Source organism: Hippoglossus hippoglossus, chromosome 2 (assembly GCF_009819705.1).
Source record: "Hippoglossus hippoglossus isolate fHipHip1 chromosome 2, fHipHip1.pri, whole genome shotgun sequence".
Classification (NCBI taxonomy): domain Eukaryota; kingdom Metazoa; phylum Chordata; class Actinopteri; order Pleuronectiformes; family Pleuronectidae; genus Hippoglossus; species Hippoglossus hippoglossus.
The window spans coordinates 10,077,588-10,096,093 of NC_047152.1; the positions used below are offsets into that span (position 1 = coordinate 10,077,588).

General features: G+C 47.4%; 1 protein-coding gene across 3 annotated transcripts in view; it reads left to right on the plus strand.

The window, feature by feature from the left end:
* Window positions 1-18,506, plus strand: part of LOC117776946 (receptor tyrosine-protein kinase erbB-4-like) — a 185,700-nt gene that overhangs the window by 142,649 nt on the left and 24,545 nt on the right. For all 3 annotated transcript variants that reach the window (XM_034611380.1, XM_034611395.1, XM_034611388.1), the window contains exons 14-19: window positions 525-618; window positions 2,970-3,124; window positions 6,779-6,823; window positions 8,584-8,716; window positions 16,012-16,134; window positions 17,332-17,430. In XM_034611380.1, the coding sequence (XP_034467271.1) occupies window positions 525-618; window positions 2,970-3,124; window positions 6,779-6,823; window positions 8,584-8,716; window positions 16,012-16,134; window positions 17,332-17,430 (649 nt within the window). The remainder of the gene's footprint in view (window positions 1-524; window positions 619-2,969; window positions 3,125-6,778; window positions 6,824-8,583; window positions 8,717-16,011; window positions 16,135-17,331; window positions 17,431-18,506) is intronic.

Sequence of the window (18,506 nt, forward strand, 5' to 3'; positions counted from 1 at the left end):
CCGCAGGGGGCCTCCTCCTCCTCCTCATGCTCTCCTCCTCCTCCTCCTCCTCTTCCTCACTCCTCACCCGAACAACAACCCTCACCTTCTCTCTGGCCTCTTCCACCACCCTTCCTCTTTTCTTCCTGCCCTCCCAGCAGCTCTCTGTACGTCCCCGCGGGGTTTGCCCGTGATTTAAAAAGCTGTTCGTTATTCATGAGCCTGCTCTGTTAGCATATTGACCATGCTAAGCCTTTAACTTGACCAAATAGTCTTGGGCAGCTCCGTGCCCCGTTGCCAGGGGGCACTCTTTCTGTCAGCGCAGGCAGGAATCGTGGAGACGTATGAGTAAATGAAGGTTTAACCTTGATTTCTCGCTGCTGTGTTGATTTAAAATCAAAGGGCTCCTATGTTCAGCGAGCGCACATATGCACACAGCGCACTTCAAAATCTTCCCTCAGCAGTCTCTTAATCAATATTTCAATGTGGCTACGCTCTCAAATCTATAATGCATGCATCTCTTTCTTGATTTCTATCTCTATCAGGGAAGTGCGGGAGTTCGCCAACGGATCTGTGTGTCTGGAGTGCGACAGCCAGTGTGAGCAGATGGATGGGAACACCATGACATGTCTCGGACAGGTAAGAACTCACTTCACACTCGCTCCACTTCGGCCTCCTTCCCACTTAAGAACACTTTCTCTAGAAGTAGACTTTCCCCATTTAGATTAGAACCACTCCTCTCATTTTTCTGGGGGAGACAGTCTCATATCTGCTGCGTGCCAGAGTGGATTTCCACCTGATTCTCTGCGAGTCTATCTGTTTTGCGCGCAGGATTCCAGAAGATATAAGTGCTGTGTTTGCTAAGGTGAGCGGGAGGTTAATGGGAGGAATGATAAACTGCCGTGGCTACTTCAGGAGGAATGCTTTTGGCAAACACACACACACACTCTCAAAACAGCAAACTGAGATTAGTTTGTGACCTTCCCATAAAGTCATTGTTGGAGTCTCGGATGTGATCCCACTGCAGGTCTCCAAGATGTTGGAATTCCCCTTTAAAATGTCACATGACCACAGAACTCGGTCTGAGGGAGTCACTTCAGTATTTGCATTGTAGTACTTCCAAACCTGGGAGGCAGAGAGCACGAGTGCGTAGGTCCAGACTGATTAAGTGGGATAGAAGAGCAGAAAATATATATTTCTCTTACGCAAAGGTTTAATTATTTTTCTTCAGGCCGAGTAAAAAAAGGAAACAGTTTAAACGTGACAACACAACTTCCATATTTCATTTAAGAGGATCAGCAACAAGTAAAACACATCTGCTGTGTAAAGGAATAAACAGAGTCAATCTAAAACCTGAAGAACTTGTGCTTTGAAATGTTTATACTTTCCAAAAATTAATAAAAAGTTAAAGCAACAGTAAGTAACTTTCACTGAGCAACAGCGCCCTCTGCAGCCTCGTGCGGTGGTTCATCCTTTTGGGCTCCGTGCCCAAACGATGAAGTGGTTTTCATGTAAAGAAAAATTATTTATAACTTTGAAACTATTTTAAAAGTTCATGTTCGTATGTTTGTATAAACTCTGGTGTCGTAGAGCCTGCTAACAGCCTCCTGGGGCCATGGAACTCACTCATGCACCAAATGTGGATTAATCCACAGCAGGAAATAGTCCCTCAGATGTGATTAAAAACTACTTTGTCCAGCTTTTTTAGGAAATAACTTTTATTTAAAAGTGTTTTTATTTGGTTTTGGGGGACGAGCACATGGTTGGTTCACTTTACAGAAAGTTGTATCTAATGTGCTGCACAACTTGTGTAGCAGGATTTAGCGGTTGTGTGCGTAACCTTTCCTGACTGTCCCTCGAGCGAGCGAGTGAGGAAGAGAGAGGCAGAGGGAGAGAGGGAGAGGGAGAGAGAGAGAGAGTCGTTGAGGATGCACAGTGGCTTCTGACTTTGAGATGCTGGTCACAGTTGAGTAGTAAATAACAGCGGAGTCAATCATCCACCGACGCCCTCACACTCAGATACACATGCACACGGACACACTCCAATGCATCCGGACATCTGTATGCATCCTCACTGACGCACACACGCATGCATCGGCACAAACATGCAAAGTGAGAATAATCTTTATTGATGGCGTGTGTCTGAATGTGTCAGACGGTGTGAGGAGCTGTCCGTCAGGTCACGGCTGTCGTCATTAGCAACCGTGCGCGGCGGCAAAGCCTCCGGAATACACACACACACACACACAGAGAGAGAGAGAGCGCACGTGCACGCACACGCAGATCTTTGCAGGAATCCAACTTCAGTCAAGCACCTTCATCACACAGACACACACACGTGGAGTTGAGGCAGTTTTTCTTTCACTACTTTCACACACACACACACAGACACACACACACACACACACACACACACACACACACACACACAGACACACACACTGCTCTCCCTCTGACTTATTCATGACTCGGCTGCAGCTGAGCTTGTGCTCAGTTACCACTTGTCATCTCCTCCATCACAGTCGATGTGCCGTTCGTTGACACGACCTGATTCCAGATGCATTCTGACGATTTCAACAGATGTGCGTTGGAATACACTCTGGGCTGTTTTGCTGCACACATGATAAATGACTGAATGGGATTCATGTGGGTCCTGCTAGCTGCGTTAGCCGCGGTCGGAAGTGAGCAAATTGACATGATTCACCGGGTGTAAATTTGATTCTCTCTCCTCTCATATATTTCTCTATATTTCCATTCTCTCCATTGCTTTATCCCATTCCATGTTCCCTAACTTTATTTTATCCCGCCGCTTTCCTTCACCTCTCGGCCCATCATCTTTATTCACCCCTCTCCCTCTTTTCTAATCCTTTTACTGCACCCTCCGCCTCTTCCTCTTTTTATTCTGCCCCTGTCCACCTCCTCCTCCTCCTCCTCCTCCTCTGAATGCCATCCTCTCATCTCCCTCCTCTCTGGCTCCGCTCTCCTCTCAGGGCCCGGACCAGTGCGTGAAATGTCTCCACTTCAAAGATGGACCCAACTGCGTGGAGAAGTGCCCCGACGGGCTGCAGGGAGCCAACAGTTTCATCTTCAAATACGCCAAGGCCAACAACGAGTGTCATCCCTGCCACGCCAACTGCACCCAGGGGTAAGAGCGGGATGATGCATAAAGATGTGTGTCTGTGCAGCAAAACCACGACTGTTCTTTCAGGTGTTTGCTCGTCTTTGTACTTCCTCGAGCCTCCTCTGGCGTTTGTGCTGTTGAAAGCATCATGGAGACGTGCCGCACGGCGCCCCAGTGACCTCGAGGACATGCAGCACCTCCCTGCTGAAGAGTGAAAGAAGGAAAGAGAGAGGGGGGAGCAGATGACTTGTGCAGATTCCCCGAGCTGCTGCTGGCTCCTGGGGGCCCTTGGGTCAGGGGCAGAATGCATTGATCCTTAAGGCCAGAGCGGATGAACTCTGAGTGAAGGGATGGGTGCAGGGAGACAGGGAGTCAAAGGGGGTGGGCGCAGCAGAGAGAGAACGAGAGGAAAGGTTTCTAACGAAGGAGTAGGAGGTGGAGGAGGTGGAGGAGGAGGTGCAGGAGAGCAAGACCTACATTCAGAAGCGCTTCTATAGAAAATACATGTTTTTCCTCTGATGGCAGGAAGCCACAAATCAAAACATCTGCTCCAGCAAAGAGCTGATTTATACCTTCTGACAATTCAGATGTAGCTGATTATAGTTTGTGCAGCTCCAGGACACGCTTCTCTCTGTGCGGCGATGTTAGAAAATAAAAGAAACTCCACCTCGGCACTAAAGAGGCCACCTGCTGCTGCTGCTGTCAGACACAATGAGGTTTTACACAAGCAGGAGGCGGAGGAGGGAACTGAGGAGTCCAGCACTCACACGATTCATCAATTGTTAATTAATGGAGAACAACATCGAGGATTGATGAGTGATTAACTTGCAAAAATCCTTCTTTGGTCTCAGGTTCTCACACATAAGCATTTATTGTTTTAGCTCCGGCTTCTGTTCGTGAAGTGAATTTAAAACATGCAAAAAAACAAGCACTCAGGAAATCTTCAACCTATTAATTGATGATGCACTTTAAAAAAATGTTTTTAGGCTAATTAGATCGTGGTGTTTTAAATTAGGGCTTAAAGCAATTAAGACTCTTTTGTGGCTCTCGTAAAGAGATAGATGAGAGGATTCAAACCGTTCTCATCTCTGAACCATTGACCACGCGTTAAAAAATTAAACTAGAATATCTCTAAACACGATTTTTATATCATCAAAAAAATAATTAAAACCACACTTACTCTCTCTCTCTCTCTCTCTCTCTCTCTCTCTCTCTCTCTCTCTCTCTCTCCCTCCGCTCCTCTTTCCTCCGTCGCTCTCTGTCTCTTCGATATTTTCCGACTTGATAGAAATGAAGGTAAAATCAATACATGCAAACAGGGCTGGAGAACATGACAGCTGATTTGTTTAAAAAGCTGAAGGTGAATCCAAATAAAAGGAAGTGTCTCTCCTGGAGTCAGTGGAGTTGATGGAGATGATGTTTGGTAGAACTCACATATTGTTCATTTGCAGGGTTGCAGACATGCGGAGGCTCATGATTAGGTCTTTAGCTTCCAGACGAACAAACGCTCTTTCTTTACGTCTTCATCCTCTCCTCCTCCTCCTCGCTCATCTTTTAAACTCGCCTCTCTGACTTTGACCTCCTGCCTTTTAGCTTTTAACGAAAACAGGGAGGACAGCGTCAGAGGAAACCACACAGAGACGAGAGGGTCAAGGTGACTCTCGTCTCATCGGGGGTCTCGGCAACACAAACTTCGAGTCTTGAAACCTAGCAACAGAAAGACGGCAGGAGAGAGGAAGTGAGGAGGACTTTGTGTTCTGTCTCTCACGTCGAGGGAGGTAATTCCATCCTGCTGTAGATGTTGATAATGTTAGAGCAGCTTTAGAGACTTGTTAAAAAGACGGACGAGAGCTGAGGACAAAGGAAGCAGAAGCAGAACGTTGGAAAAAGGTAAAAAGCCGAAAAGAGGATGAGGGTGAGGTCATAATTCTCCACATGACAGATTTCACTCACACACGTTTCTGACGCCGTGAAGACTAATCTGTCGTTGGCATGACAACACCTCCATCAGGCCTTGTCGTTTTATCCCCCCCCTCCCCCTCCGGCCGCGGCGTGCTGAGGATTAACATCCCGGTGGAAGCTGAGGCCGGGGATTTGAGGGTGTGAGCCAAAGTGAGACATTTCAGAGGTCGGAGGTCAGTGTCAGGACGGAGACAACGCGGTCGGAGCGCTGCTGAAAGACGATTAAACAGACAAACAAAACCAGCACAGGTTTCAGAGTGAAAGGCAGGTAGTGTTTACTGACAGCCCACTTCTTTGTTCTCTCGTTGAGGCAGGGAACGCTGTCGCTCATGTGCACACACACACACACACTCACACACTCACACACACACACTCACACAGTGGATACGGCCGCTGATTGCTCGCTAATTAGCGATTTGGTGCACCAGTTAATTGACAGCAAAGCGACTTTTAGAGGAGCCACAGTTGTCACCGATTTAATTCCAAAGTTAGCTCGCTCTTCTAATTTGCTTTATAATTTGTTGTGTCTTGCAGTATCCGTGCGCACACACACAGACACACACACATACACACAGACACACACAGGCATTCAAAAATTGCTCTCCTGTGTCTACCCTGCTGTTCAAAGTCGTCCACTCAAGGAGCGAGAATTAATGAGCAGCTCGGAGTCGGCTCTAATCACTTCCTGCTTACCTAATGTTAAAACCTGCACTTGTCTCTAATCAGAGCGTGATCGGCTCCACGTTCCACCGCCTTTGATTGTTGACGGGGACAAAAGAGCAAAGTAGGTGTTTCTTCTGTTTACAGAGAAGGTGAATGGGATTCTGGTAAAGACGCTGATTCACAGGGAGACGGCTTTGAATCGGTAAATGCAGACCATGTAAAATCATCAAGGCATTCTTAGATCTAAAAATAAAAACTAGATAATGGATTAGAACAGACTTAATTTAATGATTTTATCAGAAACGTTATTAGACCTGCAGGGACACAGAAACCAGGTGTAAACAAAACAAACGTATGTTGTTCTGCAGATTTTCTAAATTGACAGTTTCTCCTCTTTGGTTCAATGATCAACAATGAGATATTATATATATATATATATATTTAAAACACTGATTACAGCAGCTTTTAGGTTTTAACAAAGATTTCAGCATAAAACAAAGGTTATAAAGGTGGAACTGGTCTACAGCTCTTATCATCTGCCCGGTAGAAGCAGCTGTATTAAAGGAAAAAGCAGCCGTGTTAATAAACTCTGTCGTCCACACGCCGCCTGAACTCACCTGAAGCTGTTTCTCCAGCTGCTCCTGAACCTCACGCTCAAAACGTCTCCACCTGACTCAGCTGTGAAAGTGGAGACGGAGGAACAAGTCGTCCTCCTGGATCCGCACCACTTTCACTTTCTATCGCAGATATGAATCTTTAATAGACAGTGAAATGTTCTCTGAGTTTCTTTGGCTGTTGTCTGTTAATTTCCCTGCAGGTTTCGCAGCCCGGAGTTCGAAAGGACTCGGGAATCCATTTAAATATCACGTGAAACAAACAGGAACAGCGCCTCCTCCTGTCATATTGACGAGTGGTCGGCCTCGTGCGCCGTTCACATTTCCACAGGTCGCTGCCCAGTGACAGCTGATTGACGTGGGAGAAAGACAACTCTCCAGGTTTACTCATAACCTGTCCCTGACTTAATGGACGATCTCTGCTTTGTCTGTTCTGCAGGTGCATCGGACACAGGCTCCAAGATTGTGTGGGGATGATGGACAGGTAAGATGCGTCCGGGTTCATTTGTAATGTGGGAACGGGCGACATGGACGTCGCGTCCGGCCGCCGCTCTTTAGAGTCACGACTACAAACTGTCTCTCTCATTAACAACAAGTCTTCTGTCTCTTGTGTGTTTTACATCTGACACATTACTTGCTGCTTGTCGATGTCTAATTTGTGTCACTCAGGTTTTGGAGACTCTGCGTCAGCTAGCTTACATGAAACGTTGATTCTCAGAGGGGAACGTGTTATTTATAAACTATTATTATTAACGATACTACAAATTATTGACTCTAGCCACTGATTTCCCAGGGAATAATTCATGGATCTTAAAGAAAACAATGGGGCCTGTGTAGAGGACAGAAGAGTGTGAGGAGTCTGTGCAGCTTGATTGGATTGAAGGGACTTTTGGGTCTTGATGAAAGAACAGAAGTAGGCTAAAGATGCAGCAACAAATAAAACCATAAAAACACGTGAGTTTGACAATTAGAGCAAATTCAAAAGAGCTACAAACTCATGAGACTTCAACCAAACCAGTGAACCCTTAAAAAAAGAGGAGGTGGAGGTTTTTAAACAGAGGAAACTGAGACGAGAGCTTTTTCTTCTCCTCTGGGAGACGTCTGCTGAGTCTCCAGTCGCCAGTTGCTCTTACAGTGGCATTACTCCCTCGTCTCATCTGGTGACCCCGTGTCGCTCGCTCTGCTGTGAACCCTCTCCTCCTAATTAGAAGAAGTCCTTTTCCTTCTTCTCTCTCACCCAGGTGCTCTCTCTCTCTCTCTCTCCTGTTTCAGTTGTCCTTCCTCTCGTCGTTCTCGTCTCTTTCGCTGTATGTAAACGTCTCTCTGGTGTTTTCTCGTCTCTCTATTCTCCCTTTCCTCCCCTCGGTGTCTTGTTGTTTCCCCGGTGTGAGATTGCCGTTGATTCTCCTTGTCTTTGACCCCCTTTCGACCCAATCATTCCAAACTGCTGCATTGCTATTCACCACATGGTCGTAAATATCTCATTAAGCCCCGCAGCCTCTTTGTGCGTTTCCAGATCCCCTTTCTTTAAGTCCGTCCCAATCGATACGGCGAGCGCTGTAGCACCTTGCTCCACCACAGCTGCATGGTACATGAGTCTTCCATTAGCTGCTAATGGCCTCTGCAGCTAATAGAGTTTTGAGTGTCAGGTAGAAGCAGGTCTTATTTTATGCTCCGTGGTTGTGTTGTGTTAAAAGAGGGTTAGAGGAAGAGTGTGGCACTGAGGAACGAGTGGAAATAAAAATGGAAAACAGATGGCGGGGAAAGAAGGGGAAGAATAAAGATGGAGAGTGTTACAAGGACAGAATTGAGTGGTAGTGGAACAGTAGACAAAAGTGCAAGAGGTATGTAAATGGCAAAAGCATTAGTGCCATCATTAGTGCAGAGAAAGAGCTTTTAACTTACAACCTTTACACTCGCCGTAAGCAAGAGTTTCCCCCGGCATATTCACAGGCACCTTCTGATGGATGTGTGCTTTTAACTCCTCACCTGCTCCAGCTTTTTAAACTCACATAAATGATGCTGAGATGAAATAGAAGGGATTCGCTCCACTTCAAGAACCAACTGCAAACACGTGAAACACAGCGAAGACTTCAAATCCACAGAGTTTGACCTCTTGATTTAAATTTTGTCGACATTTCAGTCAGAGAATCTTGCGTCACGTTTGAAAGTGCCTTTAAGTTTCTTTAAGTTTCTTTAAGTTTCAGCAGCGTTGACGCCTCCTCTCTTCCTCCGTCTCTACAGGACGCCGCTAATAGCAGCCGGCATCATCGGAGGTCTGTTCATCATCGTCATCCTGGGGCTCAGCGTCGCCGTGTACGTTCGCCGCAAGAGCATCAAGAAGAAGAGGGCCTTGAGGCGGTTCCTGGAGACGGAGGTGAGAGGACGGAGGACACAGCCAACTTTTTATTTGCTCATTTGTCTCCGATACAGAACAGGAGAATAAATGTTCTACATTTGGATTTAGAAAATAAATTAGTCCTATATTTGTCCTGTGTAATCAGCGGCAAATTACCGCTGTGTAATGAGTTTCATTGATCGCAGAGGGGGAATATGAAAAGACGGCCACGTTACGATGACTGAGACAAAACACAAAGTTTGTATTTTTGCAGACGAGCTCAACCAGACGTCTTCCTGAATTTTATTTTCTCATTCCGTGTTTGGAGCTCCTTGCAGTTGGATGCCAAACACAATTAGACTCATAAGCAAACCTTGAAACATTAAACCTTGGCCGTGGTTCTTAGCCAAACCGCGCAGTGCGTGTAGAAGGGTTTTCAAATTATGCATGGCCGCCATCGGCCCATCGATCTGGCCTTGAGGAGGCTTCATTTCCTGGAAGCATTAGACGCCGGAGCGGACTTGATATTCAAAGAGAAGAGTTGGAGGCTGAGGTGTAGGTGAGTCCAGGGTGTACGTGCACATGTGTGCGCTCATGCTCGGCTGGATCACCTTTGTGCTGCTACAAGACACCCGTCCCCTTTGTCTCCTGTGTGTGTGTGTGTCTGTGTGTGTGTGTGTGTGTGGCAGTTGTGTCACCAGTGGCGCTCTGCTCCCTCCGCAGCTCTGTGGCTTGTCACTGTGCATTAGTATAATTTACAGGTAAAGGCGGCAGCGTTATAGACAGCTGTCAGACCGGAGATGGGAATTGGAGGAGGGCGGCCACGGGCACTTTCTGCTTCATGCCGGGCCACACACATCCATCTTAATCAACCCTGCTCCGACAGCCTCTTGACCGGGGGGGGGGGGGGGGGGGGGGGGGGGGGGGGGGGGGGGGTGGGGGGGGGGGTGGGGGGGGGGGGGGGGGGGGGGGGGGGGGGGGGGGTGGAGTCTTCAGTCCGAGCAGATTCGCTAATGTACTGTCACAGAGGAGGACGAGGCGGAGCGCCGATCCTCTTGACCCCCTCTCGCACCTCCCTGTGTGAAGTCGCCTTGGGACTGATTTCCTCGACTCGATACACCACCAGGACGACGTGAGATATCGCCGGAGTCAATTTCCCTCGCCCCGGCGCCGAGACCTAATTGGGTGTAAAAGTAATTAGACACAATAAAATCTTCTGCGCCTGTGGCAGTTTGGCCCACAGGTTAGACAGACCACTCATTAAGAGCAGGTCGTGGGATCAATCCCCACGACGGCCCCGCAGCACATTATCAGCCGCGGTGCAGCCGCCGTGTGAGCGCGACACCGGACCTGCACGGCGTGTGTAGGTCACAGAGTGTAAGAGCATTAATGTCTTTACCTGACAGGTGGGATCCGTGGCTGCAGGGACGTAAACACTGAAGCTGATCTGTCGCCACACGGAGGGAGAAGCTCCATTTTATTACCGGCGCTCTTTGCACAAGTGGAGGATTGCTCGGCCAAACCAAACATCGGATCCAATGGTGTTATCGAACTGCTTTGAATTGAAGTTCTACATTTAAAGTTGGTCTCAACACGTAACTCTTAAGTTTGTCTGCCAGAGAATATGAATAGTTTTTTAATCATTATGAAAGATAAATGATCAGAGCAAAAGATAATTATCTTTGCTTAAAAGCTGCCTTGAATTCTTAAGTTTTCATAACCTTTACTTTTATGCAGAGTGGATTATTCCTCACTCTTGAATTTAAACTCCTCCTTTGGCTATCTCCCCATCATAGACTAAATAAACACAGCAAAAGAAAATCCAAATCATTTTGATCGCCCCCTGGTGGTAAACCCTGCCTCCTCCATGTTAGCAGATGGGACACGGACCAAACCAAAACCGACCGCTGCACCTAACCTCTCTTCCTTCACACTCTGTCAAATACAGGCATAAAAATACGCTGAAAAACAATGAGAAACTCAGAAACTGCTCTCCTTGCAGTCTGCGTCGCACTTTCCAGAGGTTCTTCTCTTCTTCTTCTGGGTGATGAAACTGTACGAGAGGCTCAGGACGGGCAGTGACTGTGGATTCTCTATTCAAACGATCCCTCAGTCTACAGTGTGTGTGTGTGAATGGAGATCAAGCTTGTCTGGATGAGGGATTTGGGGACAGCGGCCGCTCAGGGACTCTCTCTCTCTCTCTCTCTCTCTCTCTCTCTCTCTCTCTCTCTCCCTCTCTCTCTCTCTCTCTCTCTCCCTCTCCCTCTCTCTTTCTCTCTCTCTGACTTTCTCTGTCTCTCTCTCTCTCTCTCTCTCTCTCTCTCTCTCTCTCCCTCTCCCTCTCTCTCTCTCTGTCTCTCTCTCTCTCTCTCTCTCTCTCTCTCTCTCTCTCTCTCTCTCTCTCCCTCTCCCTCTCTCTTTCTCTCTCTCTGACTTTCTCTGTCTCTCTCTCTCTCTCTCTCTCTCTCTCTCCCTCCCTCTCTCTCTCTCTCTCTCTCCCCCTCTCTCTCTCTCTCGATCTCTATCTCTCTCCCTCTCCCTCTCTCTCTCTCTCTCTCTCTCTCCCTGTGTGGCGCAGCGTTTTTTAAACACAGAGCTTCACCTCTGGTGTCACACAGGAAAACGGCGCCTGCGGTTCCCCCTGTCAAAGGGTGATCTGAGCGCTCCGCTGGTATTTCCATATCAAGGACACGTGTGGAGTCTGTTGCTCAGCACAAAAAAAATCTATTTCTTTATCGTTTCCTTTGTTTTACAATTCTCTGTCTCCGTTCTTTCCTCTTTGTTTTTCCTAAATCTGTATTCATCTGTCTCTTTGCGAGCAGCCACTTTATTCCTCCGTCTTTTTAACTCTCGCTTTCTGTTTTTGAAAGAAATATGGAGAGGAACATAACAACCAGCCTGCCTCACACTGCGCTGCCTTTTGAAGAATACGCCAAAAACAAATTGCTTTTGCGCAGGCAGAGACAGAACAAACAACAGAGTCCCCTCGCCGCTGCAGCGTCACCCCGGGCCCTGAACCCTGACCCCGGTCCAATGAAGCAGGACTAATGCGCTTGGAATCGCCCTCTCTTCCTCCGCCCACCTCGAGGTCCTCCTCCAGCTGCTTTGTTCAGACACGCGCCGTGTGAGTGTTTCAGCACCACAGGCCGTGGATAGCTCTCACGCTGCGCCCCCCCCCCTCCCGCTCTCTCCAGAAGGATGTCAGCGCTCGGCGGCGCTGGACAGCTCCCATCGTTCACCCGGGGGGCGGGATGACTGAACACGGGCGCCAGGCGTTACGCCAAACGTGGTGCGCCCGAGCAGCGTCCAATCAAACTGAGCCTTATGTTAAATTCAAGTTAAGATCACGGGGATTCAAAGGACACCAAAGATGTCATGTTGAATATCACACAGGACGAGACAAGCAGAAGTTAAACAGCTTAAAGCTTCGAAATAATCCCACTGACCCCAAATGATCTACAGTGAAGGATAAGTCTGAATTGTTCTATAAGAAGAAAAGGCACAACACAGAGATACTTCTACTTTTACAGCTCAGATCTTAGTTCTCCAGGTTCGGGTTTTGGAAAGAAGTCAGAATAACGAGGGGTTATTATTCAGTTATTAAGTCGGGCGCTAAATGCCAGGGCAGAGCCCCCAGATAGATTTAAGTTTCCCCTTAAGTTTCCCCTTAAGTTTCCCCTTAAGTTTCCCCTTGAATTATACACTCCCTGCCTGGGGCCCACAGAGTCCCTTGAATGGCTCCTGTCAATTAGCATTTTATTAATCATGGTCCTTTTAATGAGGATTCACAAAACAATAACCAACAGACTGCACCCTCCCCAAACACAACTTTATTAAATTGAATATTAATCAGATTTTATTTAGTAGTGACGCCCGTAGTTTGTTCTTCACATCTGTCTCGTTCTTTTAAATCATGAAACCAAACGACACGAATCTCGTTGTTTACCCGCTAAGTCGCACACTTGTCGAACAGACACACACACACACACACACACACTGTTCAAATTATTGTCGACGTTAAATTTCAGAAACCAGTGCCGCTGATTGCTTTGAGGCAAAAGTTTGTGTCGTCTCGTTTCACCTGATTTTCATTCAGCAGCACAACAAATGCAGCGTTTTATATTGGTAATGTGAACATTAGAGCGAGCACCCGAGGGTCCGCGGAACAAGTTTCTATTTGAGGACACTGTTTACTTATTCAATACAACAATAATTCTGTGAATGTATTCCAGCCCGAGGCCTGAACATCCTGCATATTTGTCCAATGAAGCATCCGAATCCTCTCCACCGCGCCACCAGCGCAGCTCATTTGGCGAAGGCACGGTGCGTTATTAGCCGTTAAATAAAGTGTCGGGGGGGGGGGGAGTGTGTGCGAGCGCGTCCGAGCTCAAGAGAGGTTTGTAGGCCATGGGTCTGCATCTTATTTAACAGACCTCTCTCCTCTCATCTTCCTCTTCTCTCACTCTTCCTCTTCCTCGCTCCTTTATCATAGTCCTCCTCTTCCTCCTCTTCTCTCTCTCCTCTTATTTTCTCCTCATGTCTCCTCTCATCTACCTCTCCTCTTCTCTCTTTTTCCTCCTCTCTCTCTCCTCTTCCTCTGTGTCTCCTCTCCTCTCATCTCCTTTTGTCTCCTCTTCCTCTCCTCTTCCTCCTTTCCTCTACCTCTTTCTATTCGTCTTCTTATCTTCTTCTTTCCTTTTTTATTGTACTTTCCTTTTCGTTTGTTTCCTTTGTCCTCTTGTTATTTTCCTAGACTTTAACTCTCTTCTTATCGCTGCATGCCCCGTCCTTTTCTCTTGTTCTTTCTTTTCGTCGAGTTAATTCCTCCCTTCCTCCCCCCCCCCCCCTCATCAATCCAGTCCGGCCTCGTCCTAATGAGACAATAACAGCTCCAGCCTGTTACCATCTGCTCTTATTACCGCCCTGTCACCTCCTCCCTGTGCCTCGTCTCCTTCCCTCCTTTTCCTCCCTCTACCTGCAGCCTCACTTCTTTTCTTCTTATTCATGCACAAACACACAGATGCAAATAATGCTCTTTGGCCAAATACCAGACGGACGTGATGGATGTGGTCAGAGTTCGTCTTCGACAGACGCAGTTTTCCGTGTGATTTAAAAGTTCATTTAAAGATCTGACACTGAACCTCCGCCTCTGAACCCGGGTCACCTTGCCCCAAAACGTTGAAAAGAGTTAAGAGTTTGAATTTGACAGGACGGACTAGAATCCTCTGAGGATATAACAGGATTAGGAAGTTGTCCTGAACACGAGGGCGCTCAAAAACCATAAGGACACACAAAGAGGCGGAGTAAGAGAATGAAACAATAAAAACAACAAGAAACAAATCATTAAATAAAGATGGGCGAATCTCCACTTCCTCCAGAAATGAAGCTAAAATATCCTGAATCATTTCACAATCTGCTTGTTGAAATGAGACTTGGGAAACATCATTGCAGTCACAGAAGTGCTCCACGTTAACATGCACGACGCCTAATGGCTGATTACTAATCCTCCATCAACGAGGCCCTAATGACGGCAGCACTTACAGACCTATTTCCTCTAGAAAACGATACACAGACAGAATCCTGGTTATTTTTAGCCCAATTATTGTCAAATGAATGAATTGAATATTGGCTGCGAGTGAAGTTCATCTCTTATGTAGTTGAGCAGGTTTAAACCCTGAGAACAGAGAACGTCTGCCTCTTTCATCCACAGCACTTTATCTTGCTCATGGAAATTACTTGATATTTAGAGTCTGTTTTATGAGCCTGTGAAGCTTCACTCGGTTAAATCTATCGAAAAAAAGGAACATGTGATGCAACAAATGTCTTAAAAAGCTTAAGGAGTTAATGTCTGACCTGAGACATATCGTTTTTTCCACAGCAGCTTCACCTAAAGGTCCATTAGCAGCAGCTTCTGGAGATTTCAGAGCTTCCTCTCCAGCGTCATTGAATTCCTGTGGACGATAAAGTTTCTATTTCATCTGTTCGCACTGGGTCGCACTCTGGTGATTTCTCTCACTCTCTAACTTGTAATTTCTTCAGGAAACCGGATTTCAGGCCCAAGTGGGGGTGGGTGAGACGGAGGTTTTCAGTGACGCATCGCTATTACACAATCGCTCCTTCTGTCATCTCACTCGCTCTCCCTGGTATTTATCCCTCGTCCTCCTCCTTCCCCGAGCTCCTGCCGCTAACTCACTTCCTGCAGTGATCTCCCAGCGGGCGTACACCGCGGCCCCGGGCCCCCGGCAATAACAATAGCCATTAAACGGCATATCATTGCCGAGCCGTGGGCAATGTCATCCATTCTGCGGACCGGCCCGGCGATGGCCGCTCCCATTGTGCTGATGGTTTTATATCCCATTGAATAAGTGCTGGTGTGGCTGAGCGACTGATATATGGTCTCATTATATTGTTTGACGGCCGTGGTTGAGCTGGGTGATTATGCTGCTGATAAACCGCAGGGAATGAGGGACCCGGTGGGCTGATAGGCTCATTAAGACGTGTATCGATCAGAGGCATTGACTTATTGTGTGCGTGGGTGTGTGTGTGCGTGTGTGTGTGTACTTGTTGATGATGATTTTGTGAGTCCCTATGTAACTGGATGTGTATTCAGATATAGTTTATATGCTGTCTGGTTGAATCTAGGTGTGCTCTGTGTGTATTTGTAAGTCTCTGTACTGTAAATGTGTGTATCTTAATGTGTTAGTGTTGTCAGAAGTGTGTGTTTGTGTGTGTCCCTCCCTCTGGCTCAGATCTTTTAACAGCTCGGTTACAGGTGCCAGCTCCTGCTCTTTATATTTAGTAGCCGGGGCTTTGTGGCGCGGCTCGCCGTGCGGCGGGTGGCCGGCCAGCTGCTGGGATGCTGCTCGGTGTCAGCTGTTCCTGGCAGCCAGGCAGCGCGGAGGAGGCTTGTCATAACCTTGAATTGGAATTTGTTGTGTATGTGCACAGCTGGTGAGCTGCTACTCTTTGTCAGCTGTGATAGCAGCTGACACCAGGCTGTGATTTGTTTAGCAGTGGGCACACCGCAGCCCACACTGATGACTGCCAGCTCTGACAGAACTCCACGTTCACACCCCTGGACGCGGATTGTTATTATTTGTCTTTCAGAAACGTATCAATGTGCACGCTGCAGAAATCGTGACGCCGGGAGCGAGCGTTTAAAAATATTCAGACTTCAGAGCAAAATAAAAGAGGCACGACGCAGGTTTTTAGCACTTTCACAATAAAAGCAGCATCTGTGAGGAATGTTTGTCATATTTTGAGCACTAGTTGCTATAAACAGAGGTGGGAGAAGGGGATGAATAAACTAAAAGTGTGTGTTTGTGTGTTGTCAGCTGGTGGAGCCCCTGACCCCCAGTGGAACGGCCCCGAACCAGGCTCAGCTGCGGATCCTGAAGGAGACAGAGCTGAAGAGGGTCAAGATCCTGGGCTCAGGAGCTTTTGGGACCGTCTACAAGGTCAGTGTGCACTCACAAGAGCCTGTGTGTGTGTGCATGTGTGTGTGTACAGGATTCACACACCAGCCCTCCTTCAAGTGTACAGACTCCAGATTACAAATCCTATGTCAGCTCGGTGGAGAGGAAGATGCTCGAGTGTAAACGGACGCTGCCCTCTCGCTCGTTCAACAGCTCCACAAGCTAAACAATAAGTATAAATGTTTCCTCTGTCTCCGTGTCTCCTGACGGACACGAGCCTCGGGCGGCTCAAGGACCTGGAACACAAACAGCTGTTTTCTTGCCAAATCCACTGCCCTTGGCAGAAAATATTCATACCACCCTGAAACTCGGCAAACCCACTGAATAAATACTGCACTTCCTGGCTCTGAATTCCTCTCGACATCAGTGTTGATGGGCTTGTCTTTAATGTTATTGCTGTATTTCATTGCAATTAATTTGCATATGAGTCTACCATCAATTTATAGCCTCATTATGATCCACAGCTCTTTGCCTGTAGCAGGTGATTGAATTTAAGCTCAATAAAGTGAATACAAGTATAATATGTCTTCAATTTAATTCTCTTTTTCCCACTTAATTTAAAATGTTCAAATACACTGCTGAAGTGAATATAGCCTGTATTCTGTGGAGTAACCAGCAGGGGGCGACTTTTATCGTCAGTAAACAGTTAATGTCTCGATCTCTAGTTTCAAGTCTTCTTCAAAGTTGAGAGTCCAACAGACGATATCGGGGCGTGGACATCGAGTAACGTCCGATGGGTCTAATCTCAGAACTCGTCTTGTAAGATTTGTCCAAAAGGTGTCAACGGTCTTCAGACTACGTTCTCTGTCCTTTGGGGGGAGTCTCAGAGGTGTTGTCCAATTAGCAGCCACGTGTATGTACAACCCGACGTATTAAAAAGACAGCGACACTAAAGTTCTATACGAACGCGGCAGCTGCTGCTCAGTGTTCCCATTCCTCTGAGAGTTCTTCCACCAGAACACAAGGAATGACCTTCTCAGCTGCCACAGTGGCACTACGCTTGCACAACAGGGTGTTCGATGCCTCAATGATTACGGTTAAATACACGTTTGAACACGTTTTGTCGGAGCTGAACGCAGCCCTGGTTACAAGGAACCGAGAGGCTTGAAACCACCAGCTCACAAACCAGTGGGTGATGTCCCGGACCCTTTTAAAAATCATCCTTTCTCCATGTTTCAGGGCATCTGGGTCCCAGAGGGGGAGACGGTGAAAATCCCCGTGGCCATTAAAATCCTCAACGAGACCACCGGACCCAAAGCCAACGTGGAGTTCATGGACGTGAGTATTTTTCACTGCCGCAATTTGTGTCCACTTTCATTTGCCGTGCTGTCAGGCCGACCCCGAGCCTGTCACTCGCCGGAGTGTTGCGTTCGACGGTAAATTCTTATGAGAGTTCCATCTCAATCAGAGTCGGTAATAAAGTGAAGTCCGCCGCACAGCCGGCCGAGTGCTGAACAGGACTCTATTAAGAAAACAGCACTTGTTTATGAGATAGGACTTTATTGGAATCCAGGAGTGATGGAGGAGGGGGAGCGAGGGAGTCGGCTGGGGGAGTTTCCAGTTCCTCCCAGCTCCTCTGTCACCTCTCTCCTTCCTCCTCCTTCGTCTTCATTTCTCTCTGCACCTCACAAGTTCACAGAAGTTTGAAGTCACATGCACACGACTCCATGTTTTCTTCTGTTTTTTACTCCAGTAAACATCTATAATCGTACTTCACACAGTTTCCTCTCTCACCGTCAATTTACTAAAACATGAACCTGTTAGTATCGGATCTTTTCCCATGAGGCCCCTGCTCGGGTTAATCTGTACAACCACAGGGTCTCTGTGAAGAAATAGGAGGTAGAACCAAGTGTTTGAGACAGAGGCTGCGAAGAGGAGCTGCAGCAGAGGACAGTCTGAGGAGAGTCTTCTGCATTAGAGCATGAAAACCTTAAAATGATCAACCTGAACATGAGCACGTCTCCTGTGAGTCTCCTTTATTGCAGCTAGCGTTGCTACATTTGCCATCTTCCAGTAGTTGAAGCCGTTTTTTTTGTGTTTATTGTGAGAAACATTATTACAGCAGGTCCCTCGATTTATAATAAATTAGGTTTTATAATTCCTTTGAACGAGACAACGACACGGCAGCAATTCCACCTTCTTTTTCTTCCGCTCTCTCTCTTTCTCTCTCTCTCTCTCTCTCTCTCCATCTTCCCCCTGCCTCCGCCCTCTCCTCCCCCTCTCTCCGCTCCTCCCAGCGGGGGTCTCTGTCCATCCAGAGCCAATATGCTCTGTCTGCCGGCTTGTTAAACAGCAATCTAAAGGCAGGCTCACGCCTCACCACTGGGAAACTAGCCACTGGAGTGCCAGCTCCA